This window comes from Nelumbo lutea, chromosome 2 (assembly GCF_056320005.1).
Source record: "Nelumbo lutea isolate HS-2025 chromosome 2, American lotus-T2T, whole genome shotgun sequence".
NCBI classification, from domain to species: domain Eukaryota; kingdom Viridiplantae; phylum Streptophyta; class Magnoliopsida; order Proteales; family Nelumbonaceae; genus Nelumbo; species Nelumbo lutea.
Window position 1 is genome coordinate 100,742,249 of NC_142685.1, and position 16,235 is coordinate 100,758,483.

Here is a 16,235-nt window from a genome sequence, read left to right on the forward strand (position 1 = left end):
CCTCACCTTTTTTATGTGGTCCCCACTTTAGTCCCCACCTCTTTCCCTCAGCGATTACGAACATGCGTTGGAGAGATGAAACGTCGTAATACTTGCATTGGTCAAGTGCTTCGACAGTAGGGAGAGAGAAAACCCAAAACCACGTGAAGGATTGGGCCTGGGCCTGGCCACTTGGGCGTACGACTGAAATGATGATGGGCTGGAGAAAGAGACAAAAGGTAGAAACGATTTGCTGGACTACAGCCCAAAAATCATAAAATATCGTAATTAGAATAGTGGATTTTTACCGAGCCAAACAAGTTTTTGACCGTCTGAAGATTGGATTTTGGGGACCACCGACCACACTAACCAAGGTCAAGAACTCGTACTATGCCATGGGCAAAACTACACACCAGGCGCAGTTTAGTCTAATCAGGCATGCATCGAAGGGGTCAGCCCAGACGCGGCGCCATCAGTAGCCAACCCAGCCAACGCATCACTCACTTGCCTCCTCCGCCTGACACCGTCGGCGCGTCAGAGGCGTTTATGCCTGCCATGCTACCATGCGCCTTCCTTCCCTCCTCTCTCTCTCTCTCTCTCTATTAATAATTTCCCCATCAAATACTCTGTTGTCTGTTCTTTGTTTACCAGTTCGTACAAGCTTATGCAATTCCAAAAAAGACCAAGGTCAAATTCATTAATGGCGAAATCACCCTTGATCAAAGTCAATATAAACCGCCCAAAATGATCCCCTGCTACGTTCCGGTACAATAAAAGGTACAACATCAAGAAAATTACCATGATATTCGTCTCGTTCCGGTTCCGGGACCCACCAAAAGCAAGAAATTAGATCAACGGCAGATACAGAGCACACATATACATAGCCATGTATACATGTACATATAAGTATGTCTGTAAATAATAATTAGTTAATAATTTATGTAAATTAATATTTTTAATCAAAAGAAATCAAATGGAGACCAACGAAGAAACCAACCAAATCCACCAGAGTCCGAAGTCTCCATCCAACTATTCGATTCTCCCATTTCACTCCCTCTGCGAATAACTTTTTCTCCTTTTCGTTTCTTTTTCTTGATTGAAAGTTGGAAATCTGCATGAGCTCTCTCCTTTTCATGGCTTCTCTCTTACTTTTTCCCATTTCTTATTGTTTCAGCCTCTCCGAAAGTCCACTCCGTAAGAAGCACTCGCCATCTTTTTGTCTCATATTTCGATTTTCACCACACTTCACAGGTTCAGTTTCCTTCTCTTTGTTGCCGGACAAGACTCGCCGCCATTAACGATGACAGAAGGAGAGGAAGAAGATGAGAGTGAGATACTGCTAGCTCTGAGACTGCTCTCGTAGCTCAAGAACGCAGCAGCGTCAAGCACCCCGGCTGGGCTCATCGGCGGACTCTTGCCTTGACCCGTCGAACACATAATCTCTTGAACCAGCTCATAACACTTGGACACTCTCTCCTGCATTTCAACCAACGAAATCCAATAAGAAAATCAAAGAACTGAGTAATTGAGGTTTCTGGGAATTTCCCTCCGCTTCTGTATTGCTTTTTGTTACCTGGTTTAGATGGAACGAAGAAGAACAAGTGTCGAAGGCGCAGTCGAAGTTAATGGTCTGGGTTTCTCCAACAACAGAGATTGCAACAGCTAATGCTATCTCTGATGGCCGGAATTCGAGGAATTCTACGCCTGCTCAATCAAGACAAACATAGAAACAGAATAAGAAATCCATCCTTTTAGATTTTGATATCAGGATGTGGGAACTATAAACAGAAACAATGGTGTATAAACCTTTTGCGGTGATTAAAATCAGCTCCACAGAACGATAAATCAGAGATTTAGGGATTGTGTGTTCCAGGTCTTTGAGTTTGTAAAAGAAATATTCGATGAAAGAAAGAGGTGTGACTGCGTTTGTTCTCCATTTTAATATTGAGAGTACCAAAAGCTCCATCCTCTGAACCGTTCGAGCTTCGAATACCGGCTTCTTTTCAGTCACCTGCAGCTAGATAAGGAAGGAAAAGACCATTTTAGGGTTATGTAACACGTAAGGAGTAAAAATGGCCAGATGGGTTCTGGTTTGTTTTGGTTTACTTTCACGACTTGACGGGATGAGTTTTGTTTTACCTGTAAATCTATGGGTGATGATGGGATGTCGGTTTCCTCCATTTTTGCGGCCAAAGACACGCAAGCTACAGACAGCAACTGGAGCATCCATGGCTTTCCACGCTAGAGACGATGCAAGAAATAACAAACCGGAGAAAAAATTAATGGATTTGGCATCACTAATTACAGGTTCTAAAAATGGAAAAACGCCCATTTTCTCAATCAGGGTTTTTTGATGGCTTACTTGAAGTTTGTACTGCGATAAGAATCGATCCAGATAATTCACAGATAAACAAACAGTCAATGGTTCGAAGTTGAAATGGCGATGAACCTTCAGAATACCACAGGAACTCACATGAGAAAATGGAACCACCGTAAAAGAAAAATAGGTGAAACGGGAACGAAAAAGATCGATATTTTCGACCGAAAAATCCAAAACCCACCTTGTAAATCCAGTCAACCGAGTCATTGCGAGCAGAAACGTCGAGGTCTCCGGAATGAAGCCTTGTCAAGTAATCCTCCCTCGGCATCATTTCTCCTTCTTTCTCAAGAAGCGACGAAACTCTCGTGTCATCGAAGCCCGAATCATCGAAGAAAAACATCCGTTCTTTCTGGTTCTGGCGAGACCCGCTCCCGACTTCATCGGCTTCGTCGTCGTCGACGATGAGTTTGCAATCTTCGGCGCATAGAAGGCCCGAGAAGCAATCCAAGGGCAATGCCATGGAACCCTTTTCTTCTCAGAATGGTTGCTTAGTCTTTCAAGAATCTGCCATTAAAGCTCTCGCAGAGCTCAAGAAAAATCGCGGCAGAGAAGAGAGAGAGAGAGAGAGTGCGTTGTATTTGTGGGAAGGGCAAGCCCGAGTTTCGGGGCGAAAAGAGGAATGATCTGATAGGGGGCGTCTCAATTAAAGCTTGCTTTTGCGAGCTTTGATTAAGGGAATGTGATTAATTAAATTATTTTAATGAAAATGAGGCTTAAGTACAATGTGGGTACTCTTCATGTGTCGTCATGCGGACTTAAGTTAATCTTCTGCCACGTAACCATAATTTTGTCTATTAATTTTTCTTTAACTACGTGTCATCCATTTGACGTGGATCTCCATGCCTTTCTCGCGAGGAGATTATCATTGGATTAGTACTCGCTAATCCAAGTTGAATCTTATCAGTCTTATTGAGACATTGACTCTCATCGGCTAACTGTTAATTGCTTGGATTTCTAGGGTTAATGAATAATGATCAGTTAAAAATGTCTACAGGTTTCCTTTTTTGTGTTGGGTACAAGAATTTAGGGCCATGAACATATCAAGTGGTTTAGATTACGCCACGTGTAATGTATGTACGATGGAGAACTCGCAAAAGGATTGACAATGGCTGTGAAGTTATTTGATCATGACCGTTCGATGAAAAAGGGTGAATTGACTAAACTATGAAAAATGGCGGCAACAGCCTCTAGGAGCAGCGAAAACTGAAAAGAGAATTCCCGGGGAGCATCTGAATGACCTAATTTTTTTACTTTTGTGCAGAACTGCGAAATAAGAAAATACTTTCAAAATTAATAAGATAGGAGAAAAATACTTAAAGCTCCCATGTCTTTTGACTCCAAGACTCTGTTTGTTTGCGGTGTGCAATTTAATTTGCATGAGAGTGTAAATAAGAAAAAACGTAAATTCTGCTCCATTTTTTGTTTCTTTTTTTCACTTTTATTTTGTTTTGGGTTTTATTTTACTATCTTCACTACAAATCCATAGAATTGTTCTCGCATGGTTCTGAAAACCGAACGGACCGGACGGTTTGACCTAGGAATCGATTATGACTCTAGGTTCGGTTTTGGACACTAAAATCATCTGACCAGAGATTTGGACCAGATGGTTGGACCATTCGACTTAGGAATTGGTGATCAGAGTTCCATCTATAATCCATTTTTTAATGATATGATTCTCCCCTATTTTGTTTTAGGGCCCTGTTCATTTTTTTCGGGAAGCTACTTACTGGGGTAAGTGATACCTAGGAAAAATAAATTTTCTATGAACCTCACATACATTTGAAAAAAGATTATGGGTATCTTGGTGAATGGGAACCAAAATCCAATCACTTTTCTCCCTCTCAAAATCTGAATAACGAATTGGCAATTACAAGAAAAAGAAATTCCGATGATACTCAAAATAGAGATCATTGTATCTAGTAATTGTTCTCCCCTTTTTTTCATTTTTTTTTTTCCTAAAAAGTCATAGAATTGTTCTCCCCTTTTTTCATTTTTTCTTTTTTTTTCCTAAAAAGGCATAGAGATGTTCTCCCCTTTTCTTCATTTTTTCTTTTTTTACCTAAAAAGGCATAGAATTGTTCTCCCCTATATTCCGTCAAGAGAAAGAAATTCTGATAAAGTTCAAAACAGGGATTATCATATCTAGTAAATGGAATTGTTCTCACTTATTTTGTTTTTAGGCTGTGTTTGGTTGCAATGAAATTTTATTTGTAGTAGTACAAAAGAATGAGAGTGCAAATGAAAAAAAATGCAAATTGTCATTTATTCATTTTGGGTGTTTACTTTATTCCACTTCATGCCTTAATTTACTTCATGTGTACTACGATCAAACAAGATAAGCTAAAATTTGAAACAACAATAGGTCAAAATATTTACAGTCAAATCATTTGCACTATCGTAATTTTATATCAATGTAAATTTATTTGCATTGCAACCAAACGCAGCCTTAGGTTTTATTTTCCTATCTACACTCTAAAGTCAAAATTAGCACTCTTATATTTTTGTACCAATGCAAATAATTTTACATTTAAAGACATTTCAATTAAATATGCAAATAAACTATTTCCCTTCATTGTCTTGACGGAAAATGTTAATGTAATGCTTTAAAGTGTTGTTTTCTCTCTTTCACAAAAACTTTACTACAACAAAAATTTATCAAATTACCTCTAAATAGATGATTCACTTTATTTAAATACATTTCATTATTCACGCTTCATTGACATTGAGTAAATAATAAAGGCCAAGTTGGGGTTTAACTTAAATCTCTCCTATTACTAGAAATGTTAGACAATCAAGAGAGGAAACAACAGTTATTCATTTTGCATAGATTTACAACAAGGGCATAATTATAATTTCAATGCCTCTATTACAAGGTAATTAACAAAGTAGGGTGTCAATTGTATTCAAAAATTCGATTTCGAATTCGAGTTGATATAATTGAATCGAATTCAGATAATTTGAATATCTAATCGGTAAATTTTGGATATCCTATTCATATCAAATAGTTGGATTCGAATTCAGATATGATCTAATTTGATTCAATAAACATTTGAATTTGACCAATTATTTAATTCTTATGTATAATATATAAAACATTTAAATGGTTTATATAACTTATATATAATAATTAAATTATATAAATAATTTATATTTTTATATGCTTTATATAAATAAAATATTTTTCTAATTGAATTCATATTCAGATATTGTCTGTTTAGATTCAAATTCAATCCATTTACAACCCTATATAAAATGTGTACTTGCATATGTTTTGAAGAGACTGGACCTAATCCCAACAAGGGTCATAACAATAGGTCCTAACAGCCATTGCATTTGTACATTGGGCTCAGTTTGGAAGGAATATAAATACAAATATGTAAAGTGCAAAGCCTTGTAAGATATACAAAATACAAGGCTTTGCACTCTGCATATTTGTATTCATTTGTATTTATACTCCTTCCAAACTTAGCCTTGGGAATATCTGGCCATGGAAGACAAAGATGTTCTCAATGGACATATGCAAAGGCTGTTGTGCCATGATCTGAATTCATTTTTGAATCATGAAGAGAGGTCAAATCCGACTTGCTTGAATAGTAATTTTTGCTTTTGCTATGGCAACATAATAACAGCATTAAAGAGCTACACGGAGCAATTATGGATCAAAATCCGACCCGAAAACCCGACTGTCAGACTTGGGTTGGGTTCGAATTAATTCATATCAACTTCATTCTGTTTAAAATGACAAAAAATAAAAAAAAATACTAATTATCTTAAATTTATAAATGCATATAAATATAGAATATTGAATGTATCAATTATGAATTGTATATAATATCTCTATAAATACAATAATTTTTATTAGAGTTGGGATTCCATTATTAATTAAATGTAAGTTTTAACATCGAAAATCCAGGATAATAAATAAAGTCAAATCGGGCACCAGAGTTTCAGAATCCGTTGATAGCCCGATATGAAATAAGAAAAGGATAGCAAAAAAAAAAAACAGAAAAAATGCAACTAAAGGATGACTTATTTGACTCCTACAAGAGCTGAAAAAAAAATCCCCTTTTCTGACCTTCTATACTACCTAAATGATCCATTGATGCCTTGCTACTAGGGTGCAAATGGCCCTACTCATGATTCCAATTGAATTCGAATTCAATTCTACTTTGTTAGATTTAGATATCCCCTCTTGGAATATCTAATGAGATGCACTTTCCTAATAACCTAAATAATCACTTCTCTAAAGTTTCTCATAAACTACCTCTTCAACTTTCTCCAAAATTATCTCTAATTTTTATTTATATCCAAAATTATCTCTAATTTAGTAGAGAATTTCTCTTCTAAATTATCTCTAATTCCTATTTATCATCTACCTTACTTTTTATCTATATCTATCTAAAGAAAGTTTGGATTAAAAAATTTAAGAATTATTTAAATATTCTAACAAAATTATATAATAACTTTAAAATATTTATTAAAAACACAAAAATTAATTTTATATTTTTATAAAATATATCACAAATTATGTACTAACAATTCAAAATATGTTTTTTTCGGATTATCAATTTAAAAGTTTTTTCAAATATTTAATAATATCTAATAGTTTTAAATAAATAAAATTCAAATAATAGAAAAGTTTAAATATATTATAAAGTATTTAAATAACTAGCTTTTAAATAGTTAAAATAACAAAATTATGTAATAGATTTAAAAATTTTCTTCAAAGTAGAAAAATAATTATAACATAATATTGAAATTAATAATAATTTAATATATTACAAAACTATTAATGAAATTATATAATAATAGTATAAATTATGATTTTATGGATAATCAAAGTCAATAAATAATTAATATTTTAAATTTAAATATTTTACATATTATTTAAGTATTTAAAAAACTAAATAATAATCTTTATTTTTTATATAATTATAAAATTAATATTTATTCTATTTCAATAATTATTTATTTTTTTTTGTGATAAAAGTATTTTCAATGATTATTTATAAGTTTATTTTGTTTTGTTATTTAATAGAAAACTTTCAATAATTATTAGAGATTAAAAACTACTATTATTGAACATTTTAAATTTAATTTATTGTACTTATTGTATTTTTGCTATAACTTATTGATTAATATTTATTACAGAGTAAACTATTATTATTTGTGACTATACTATTTATTGACTAAGTTAATATATTTTTAGTACTTATTGTATTTATTGTAATTATTGTATTTTTTATTATCAATTTATTTTCAATAATTGTGTATTTTCACTATAAATTTTCAATAATTATTAGAGATTAAATTATTGTTATTTTTCAGAGATGAGGCTATTAATTTAGCTGAAATCACGAGTGTTCATGAGTTGGTTCGGTTCATTCGTAGGCTATTTGGCCAACCAAATTGACTTGGTCAAGTTAGGAAGTTGGTCAGTTGAAATCGATTGACCTTTTTTGAAAATCAACCCACTCAAGTTGTATTGGTTTTGTGTCGGTTTTTTGGTTTTGTTAGTTGGTTCAAAAGATTTAAACTTAAAAATTAAATTAAATTTTAAAAATTACAATGCAATTATTAAAAAATAAATTTAAAATTTAGATTTATGATATAAAGTATTTTAGACTAAGAAATATGGGAAATTTCCCATTTTTCCATATTAAAAATTATATTTAAAATATAAAATAGTAATAATATGTATCCATGGTTAGGTCATTCGATTTTGGTCGGTTTACAAATGGCGAAAGTGAAACTAATCCAACTTGGTCGAATTGAGAAAATTTTGAATCAAAGCCGACCCAAAATACTAGAAAACCGACCAACTCGGGTCGAGTTGATCGGGTTGGTCAGTTTCATCAATTTGATGAATAAACCTAATTGAAGTTAATTATTGTTATTAGTGTATTGTAAAAGATTTATTAAAAGTAGTATATAAAATATGAGTAATTATTAATTATTTAAAAAGTTGAAAATATAAAACAGTTGTATACTCTTATGTGTTTCTATTAGGGTCATTTACTAGATCACCTTATAATTTTACATATTTACTTAAACCTACCTTATTGTTTTTATTTTACTAAAACATCCCATATATTTTACAACTTATTTACTTAATCAACCTTTTATTAAGGAGTTTTTGTTTTGCCATTAGGGCTATTATTTTTTATTTCAAAAATACCCTTAACATGTTTTTTTTTATAGAAAACAAAATTGACCAAATATAGCCAATAGAGTGGTTGTCCGTGTCTTATTAAGGGAAAAATGGTATTTTTATTTGTATTTTCTTTTGATTAAATTTATTTAAATGAACATTAGGGTTAACACTATCATTTTCCACTTTCATCTAATGGAAGATTGATTAAATCCATTGCAAACTATAGGTGGTGTTTTAGTAAAATGCTAACTATAGGGTAGGTTTTAGTAAATCCATGAAACTATAAGGGGTATTTTAGTAAATGACCCTTTCTATTATTTAGCTTTCACTTAATAGATCCCATGCATCGCACAGGTCCCCGCTATTTAGATTGAAAAATAAGATCTGTTTAAAAATTGGATAGAATTCGAATCACCCCTATCCAATCCGATATATATTTTATATTGCACTTTTGTAATTTGATTTTTTATATTATTTATGTTGTTTTATAAAAAACGTGTATATAATAAAAATTGTTGAAAATTATGGTTTTCTTTTTTGCTTCTCTTTGTGTAGACTGATTTATTTCTTTTTTTTTGTTAATAATTTGATAAATTTTATAGACCAATGGCAAATCAAATTGGATATCTGACATCCTTAATAGATTCGAAATTGAATTGATCCAAACAACTCTAGTAGTTAATTTGTGAGATCCGTCCGATCATTAGTAGTTATTCTTACTCTTTCAAACGAGAAAAACAACTCTAGTAAAGGTGAACTCAAAGGGTAGGAGAAGAGAAATGGCTAACAAAATCTCTTTCTAGAAATTCATCCAAACAAATCCTTACTTGAAAACACATTTCTTTGCAAAGCAGAAGATACTTGCTTTTTTTTTTTTTTTTCTTTTCTTTTCTTCAAACGATAGTTCTTATTCTTTCCAATGAAAAAGCAACTCTAGCAAAGGTGAACTCCACTAGAGCTCTCCGCTCTTGGTAAAACGTGAGCTCCACTAGAATTCATATAATGGATCAAAAAAATGGGTCGATTGAGCACGTTCATTTTGATGATGGACACCAATCCAAAATATCTGTGTAAAAGACAAAAATAACCCTACAATATCATTCTTTATCATTACAAATGAGGATTGTTTTGTCTTTTGAGCACTTTATCAAATATAGTCAATCCTCAAAATGCATAACTACTTTAAAATTCAAAGTTGAAAGCAAAACTTTAGAGTGCTAAACTATATATAGCACACGGTGATAAGCTTAACCAGTAAAAGAATCTGGTTAAATGCAAATGCAGAAAATCTATATATTCCCTTAGAACTCTAAATAACCTAGAGTAGTAATAAGAAGACTACCATAAGTTGTGAACCAGATTTTGACCGAGTCGGTACTCAGTAGGTCATGTGTGTGTGTATCAATTTCTGTACTGAATTGATTGATTCAATTAATCAGATTTTCAGTTAGATTCGAGTTTTTTTAGTTTTTGATGAACACTCCTACTCATGGTTATTTGAAAAATTTCTTTAGTTTTTTGGTTGAGATGCAACAAACCAACAAAGGTTGAGAGAAGAAAATTCATGATTTACATCAGATTGTACCAGACAAAAACAAAGGAAGAGTAAAAAAAGAAAGGGAAACTTTGGACAGACTTTTAATCTCTTAAAAAAAATGAAATTCATTAAGCTCGGGTTGATTTAGAGAATGGGAAGATTGGGCTGAAAATTCAGTTAAACCGGGGTTGAGCTGCTTTGAAGTGCTCAACCATTTAAGCTCACTGATTTTTTCACCAAACATAGCTTATAGGCTGTTTGTTTGGATCCCACTTCAGGTGCAACTTGGGCGGGCTGGGCTGGTCCAACCTCAAGTAAAACTAACCCAATCTAAACCATCATTTTTTGGGTCAAATTAGGACCTAGATACAGAGCCTGGAGATGATGGTGTGTATTTTATTTACATACTAGTTACGAGTGCAATTTGGGCGGGTTCGGGTTTGGGTTGTATAAAAATTTAAATAGGATCAGCTAAGAAACCCAGGTTTGATGCAGTGTAAAATCCTAAAATCGGGCACCTGCTTTGTATCCTTAATACTAGTTGAGTAACAAATCCTATATTGGCAAGAGAGAAAAAATGGATTAAAATTTTAGGATGGTATTATTGGCGCGAGGCCAAGAGAATGTATCAACATTGTAAAAATTGGTTTTTTTTTTTTTTTTTTTTCTGAAAGGAAACTATTATATTAACAAAGAGAACAAACTACAAAGTAAGGTTTTAAAAATTGACTCAGAAATGGAACCGTTTTAGCTATTGATTTCCATGTCAGCGGTTTGACTGTCCGGGTCGAATGGTTAGGGCGGTTTGCATTAGGGCAAGATAGCAAATAGTATATGAGAAACAGAGAAAGGAGTGGAGAAGAGAGTCTTTTGCTGGCTGAGAAAGAAGAGAAGAAGGAAAGAAAGAAAGGAAGGAGAAAGGAAAAAAAAAAGTGAAAGAAGAGAAAGAAAAGGAAGGAAAGAAAGAGAGAAGGAGGAAATAAGAAGGAAGAGGAGGAGAATGGATTCAACGCTCACCGGCGACGGCGACAGCGGTAATAGCGCAAATGACAGATCTGAGACCTGAGATACGAGTTCTCGGATCTTAGATCTGAGATTGATTTTTTTCTTTTTCTTAGATCTAGATCTTAGATATGAGAAAACTACAACTTTTTCTTCTTCTTCTTCTTCTTCTTCTTCTTCTTTCTTCTTCTTCTTCTTCTTCTTCTTCTCTCTTAGTCTCTCTGGATATCAAATCTGAGTTCGTGTCTCAGACTTAGAGTTTCTCCCTCTCTACAACTTCTCAAACCGTGAACCGTCGTCCGGGTCAAATGAATCGATGGTTCGACCGCCTGGTTTAGCGGTTTTCTGACGAAGTCAATGGTTTTTGACCCAAGAGCGGGTTAGGGGTGAAATTGAACCGATTGCTTGGATGGTTTCCAGGCCGAACGGTCCGACCATCCGGGTCAACGATGAATAAAAAACATTGCTACAAAGTTTCTTACATAAGATATGCCAGGAGGATAAGTATCAAACAAAAAATAATCCTGCATAGTAGTTTTACTCCTACATGCTATATGATGAGCAGTGATATTATATTTTCTACTAATATATACACAAGAAACAGATTGAAAGGATTGAAATAAGTTTTGTGTTCTTTGGAGAAAATCCAATAAAGACCAATGAAAGGAAGATTTTCCTTGCAGTGCTTGAATAGTCAACTGAGAACCCAAGCAGACCAAAATGTTTCTTTTTCTTTGTTGAAGAGCTTGGAGGATACCTTGATATATAGCAAAAAGCTTTGCTTCTTCATCTGAATTTAAATACTTACAACCCCCTGAGATCTGTATACGTTCCAATTGAGTGTTGAGGAGGATATTACCATAGCAAAATAAAGCAGAGGATATCTTTCCTGCATTTGTAAATATAATACCATCCGTGTGTGATTGCACAAAAAGGTTTAAGAGTGGAGGTAGTCCCGAAGATAACTCTCGCGAAGTGCTTGATATGTGAATACCATTGAGAATAGTATTAACTTTATGAAGAATCTAGAGATTTGAAATAATAATATCTTTAAAAGATTTTTCATTACGTATTCTTAGGAGAGACGTATGTAATAGATCAGTATAAGCAGCTGAAGTTAAAAACTTACATGTTGAATGTTTAGTCTAGATCCAGGAAATAGAACTATTAGCTGGGAATATAGGTGTTCATAATACATTTTCAATTTGATTATTATCAAAATGATTATGAAGATTAGAAGTATTCCAATTACCATTAATGATAAGATCATTAAAAGTAAGATGAGAAGTAGTAACAGAAATAGGGTGACTTACCATTTGAAAATTCTCATTATTTTGGATCCAGGGGAATTGAGCAATTTCCTCTAAAGAGAATTCCAAAACTAAAAAGCCTACTTCCTAAAGTAGACTTTGAAGTTTGGGTGCAATAGATTTCAAAAAAAAAAAAAAAAAAAAGAACTATTGGAAGGGATGGATTAAGGGAAGAAAGATTGAATTGGGAGATACTTGAATTTCTAGAGTTGGGCCCACATCTTATGTTGTTCATGAAGATATCTCCAGGCAAGTTTTTAAAGCAAGACTAGATTCACCAATTTGATATTTCTAAAGCCTAAGCCTCTAGATGATTTAGGAATAGATAGCAAATTCCAAGAGCACCAATGATAAAGATGGAAGTTGGTTTCTGATCTAGCCCACCAAAAATCTTTGATAGTTTGGTCAATAACAACACCAATTTTTTGGGGTAGTTGTGCCATAGACAAAGTATGAGTCACAATAACTTGAAGTACATACTGAATAAGAATCATTTTCCTAACTTGACTGAGAGCAGAAGATTTCCATTTATTAAGTTTAGCTTTGAGATTATCCAAAATAAAAAATAACTGGGTGTTTATTTTGACCCCAAATTTGAGGAAGGTCAAGATATTTGGTGTTTTCAAGAAGGGCTTTTATTTGGAGTTGTCTACGAAGCATTCTTTAGTGCCTAGGGTGGATGTCCTTGCTAAAATAAATTCCTAATTTGTCTAAATTATTTAATTGTGAAAAGAAAAGACTCTTGAGAAAAGCCCAATATTAGAGATGGAAGAATACACTCTAAAATGATGTGACAGAAATCTTGAGAAAAGCCCAATGCTTTTAAGACTGGGAAAAGAAAAGACCATTCCAATCTATCAATGCTTTTAAGTGGAACATTTCATGGGTAATATTGGTGTTGTCTATCATCTAACGTCCTGGGGTAAAGGCTGATTGGTTAGGGGAGATACATTTGTCCAAAATAATACAAAGTCTGGTAGCTAAAATTTTTGAGATGATTTTATAAAGTACATTACGAAGACTAATTGGATGATAATCTTGTACTTTAGTACAATTTACTTTTTTTTGTACAAGGCAAATAAATGTATGATTTAGATGCTTAAGTAATTTCTTGTTTTGGAAAAATTCCTTGTCAAAAGCTACAATTTCAATGCTCATCAAATCCCAGTATTCTTTATATACTAAAACTGGCATTCCATTTGGACATGGAGTTTTGAGATTGCCTATGCTGAATAAAATTGTCTTAACTTCTTCTTCAGAAGGTATGGCAGTTAAAAATGCATTATCTTCCTCATAAATGATAAGGTTAATAATATCTGAAATAAAGGACAAATCTTCCTGAGGTTGATGTGTAAATAAGTCTGAAAAAATAAGAGAAAAATACTTTTGATATATTTTTATGATCAGTCACCCAAGAGTCATGACAATCTTTAATTTCTTGAATTTCATTCTTTTTCTGATGGCATAGAGTACTCTTATGAAAATAATTTGTATTTTTGTCTCCCAAAGTAAGCTAGAGTTGCCTAGATCTTTGTCTCAAAAAACTCTCAAATTGGGAATGAGTATCATCATACAATTTATAAAGATACATGATTTTAGTTTATTCCCAAGGAGTAGACGTTCAACTTGAATAATCTATTGTTCTAGATCACTTAATCTCTGTTGAGGATCCATAAAATTTTAATTTCCTCCATTGAATAAGATCTGTCTTAATCCAATTCATCTTCTAAGATAGTCTATAGGCATCATAACCATCTATTTGGAAATCCCATCCATTTTGAATAACTTCACTACATGATTCATCTAATAACCACATTTCATAAAACCTAAAAGGTTTTGGATATTGATTCTTATGGGGAGTAATATTCAAAATTAAAGGATGATGATCAAAACCCCATCTTGCAAATAAGTTAAGGGTTGCATGGGGGAAACCTTAGGTCCAGTTTTGGGTAGTTAAGGCTCTATATAGGGTTCAAATAATAAGTCCTGTAGATCTCTTATTGGACCAGCTAAGTTTTTCTCCTTGAATACTAATTTCAATAAGATTGTTATTCAAAACCTAATTACGATACTAGGTAGATGTAAGTCTAGGGGTACTGTTAGATGACATAGGATCAGGAATCAGAATTGTGTCTGCTTCATTAAAATCTCCTAGGATTAAAAAAGATAGATTCAGAAACTGTAATTGCTGATTAAGGTGAGACCAAAACTTATTTCTATGGGCCTTAATTGATGGTCCATAAATGAAGCTTACCAACCATTCATCCATAATAGGAGGAGAGGAAATTTTAAGGAAAACATACCTTGAGTGAGCCAAAAAGGTGGAAAATGGGATACAAGATTTCCAAAAGATAGCTAAGCCCCCTGCACATCCTTTAGGAGGAATTAGCATAATGAAACTGATTAGCTAAATGTTCCATTTTATCTAAAGGAATTTCGGTTTCACATATAAAAATAAAATTTGGATTATATTTTTTAATCAAAACTCCTAAACCTTGAATTGCCTTAGGGCATGCTATCCCTCAGTAGTTCCAACTAATAATCAACATTGGTCGTGTTGTGGCTGTTCTAGGCCAGCCACCACCACCCTATGTAAAGAACAAAAATGTAGATTTTTAAAAAGAGAACTGACCAGATCTGACATACTTGCAGGAGTCTCCTCGTGACCAGAAGGATCTATAGTATGGATGTGCAGTTCATTATCATTTTCCATATCAGATTGTACAACAGAAAGGATTTTGTCAGTCTGATTACTTTGGTTTGAAGATTCAGGTCTGTCATAGGTAGGCAAAGATGTAGTATCTTCCATCTCTATATTTTCGAAAAGATCAAACCATGGGCGTTTGCCTCTGGAAGAAGCGCCAGGAGTATCAAAAAATAGGAGGTTGGAAAGGGTGGTTTGAGCTTGCTGAGCTAACCTGTAAGTTTCCATAGAGACTATCATAGTGGGTTGTTGAGAAGTAGATGGTTCAGAAGTAGAACCGAAGGAAGTAGTTCTGGCTAAAGTAGAATCAGAATTAGAGGTACCCTATTGAGATTGAAGAGGTGATTGAGAAGGTTGAGGTACTACCGGGGAAGGTTGTGCTTGAGGCGGTAGATGAACAAAATCTCGAAAGGAAGGACGATTCCAATTATGATGCATGAGTATTTATGCTCTAAGCCAAGGACCTAGAAGATGCATTGATCTTTGATTGAAAGATTGCTCATACGACTGTCCAGAAACATAAGGAAGAGGTTGAGAGCATTAACGATATAAGTGATCAACTCTACCACAAAGTAAACAAGTAACAGAAAGATCTTCATATCTGAACATAACCCAATTTATAACACTAAAAAAGCATCTAGTTTTCAAAGGTTGATCAATAGGAATGAAAACTTTAGAACGAATATAATTCTAGATAACCTCAATATGATGAATTGGACCTATAAATTCAAAGATGGGCCTTCCTACATCTTCTGATAAGATTTCATAGGGAATATCATGTAATTGAACCCAAAGTTCAATTTGATTAAACTGCCATTCATATTAAGGATGGCCATGAATCCAAGGTTTAAGGATAATCCATTGACCATTAAACATCCAAGGCCCATTATCTCTAATGCAAATAAAATCTTCTTCATAGTGAAAACGAAGTCTAAAATGTCATCGTTGAAAGGGTGCCATAAGGAGACGGTTCTAATCTAGATTCCAAAGGGTGCCACAAGCTCAGAAAATTGATTTGTAAGACGAGGAAATAAGCGACAGATAAATGAAAAAACCCAACCCTCTCAAAGATTTTCAGGAAGATGTGGACGAATATCAACAAGGTCAATACCCTGGATATTAGAAGGATGCAACATATTTTGGAAGGCTTCATTTAGGGCTTTAACATC

The 16,235-nt window shown here is 33.5% G+C and overlaps 1 protein-coding gene across 2 annotated transcripts; it reads right to left on the bottom strand.

The window, feature by feature from the left end:
- Positions 1 to 757: 757 nt before the first annotated feature.
- LOC148872330 (cyclin-D4-1-like) lies at positions 758 to 3,028 on the bottom strand. Of its 2 annotated transcripts, none has more exons than XM_088969275.1 (6): positions 2,541 to 3,028; positions 2,342 to 2,428; positions 2,119 to 2,220; positions 1,786 to 1,996; positions 1,553 to 1,683; positions 758 to 1,455 (listed from the first exon to the last, which is right to left on the bottom strand). In XM_088969275.1, exons 1-6 carry the CDS (start codon positions 2,817 to 2,819, stop codon positions 1,225 to 1,227), a joined length of 1,041 nt encoding a protein of 346 aa, XP_088825401.1. In that variant the 5' UTR covers positions 2,820 to 3,028; the 3' UTR covers positions 758 to 1,224. The 2 variants fall into 2 exon arrangements, with proteins under 2 accessions (XP_088825401.1, XP_088825402.1); XM_088969276.1 differs by having other exon boundaries at positions 1,786 to 1,990; positions 2,541 to 3,000.
- Positions 3,029 to 16,235: the final 13,207 nt, after the last annotated feature.

Excerpts from the sequence above, each read along its gene's own strand:
- LOC148872330 (XM_088969275.1), bottom strand. The coding sequence starts at position 2,819 with ATGGCATTGCCCTTGGATTGCTTCTCGGGCCTTCTATGCGCCGAAGAT. Across the intron at positions 2,221-2,341 it reads TATCGCAGTACAAACTTCAA|CGTGGAAAGCCATGGATGCT; the intron begins GTAAGCCATCAA and ends CATCGTCTCTAG. Across the intron at positions 1,684-1,785 it reads GATTTTAATCACCGCAAAAG|GCGTAGAATTCCTCGAATTC; the intron begins GTTTATACACCA and ends TTGATTGAGCAG.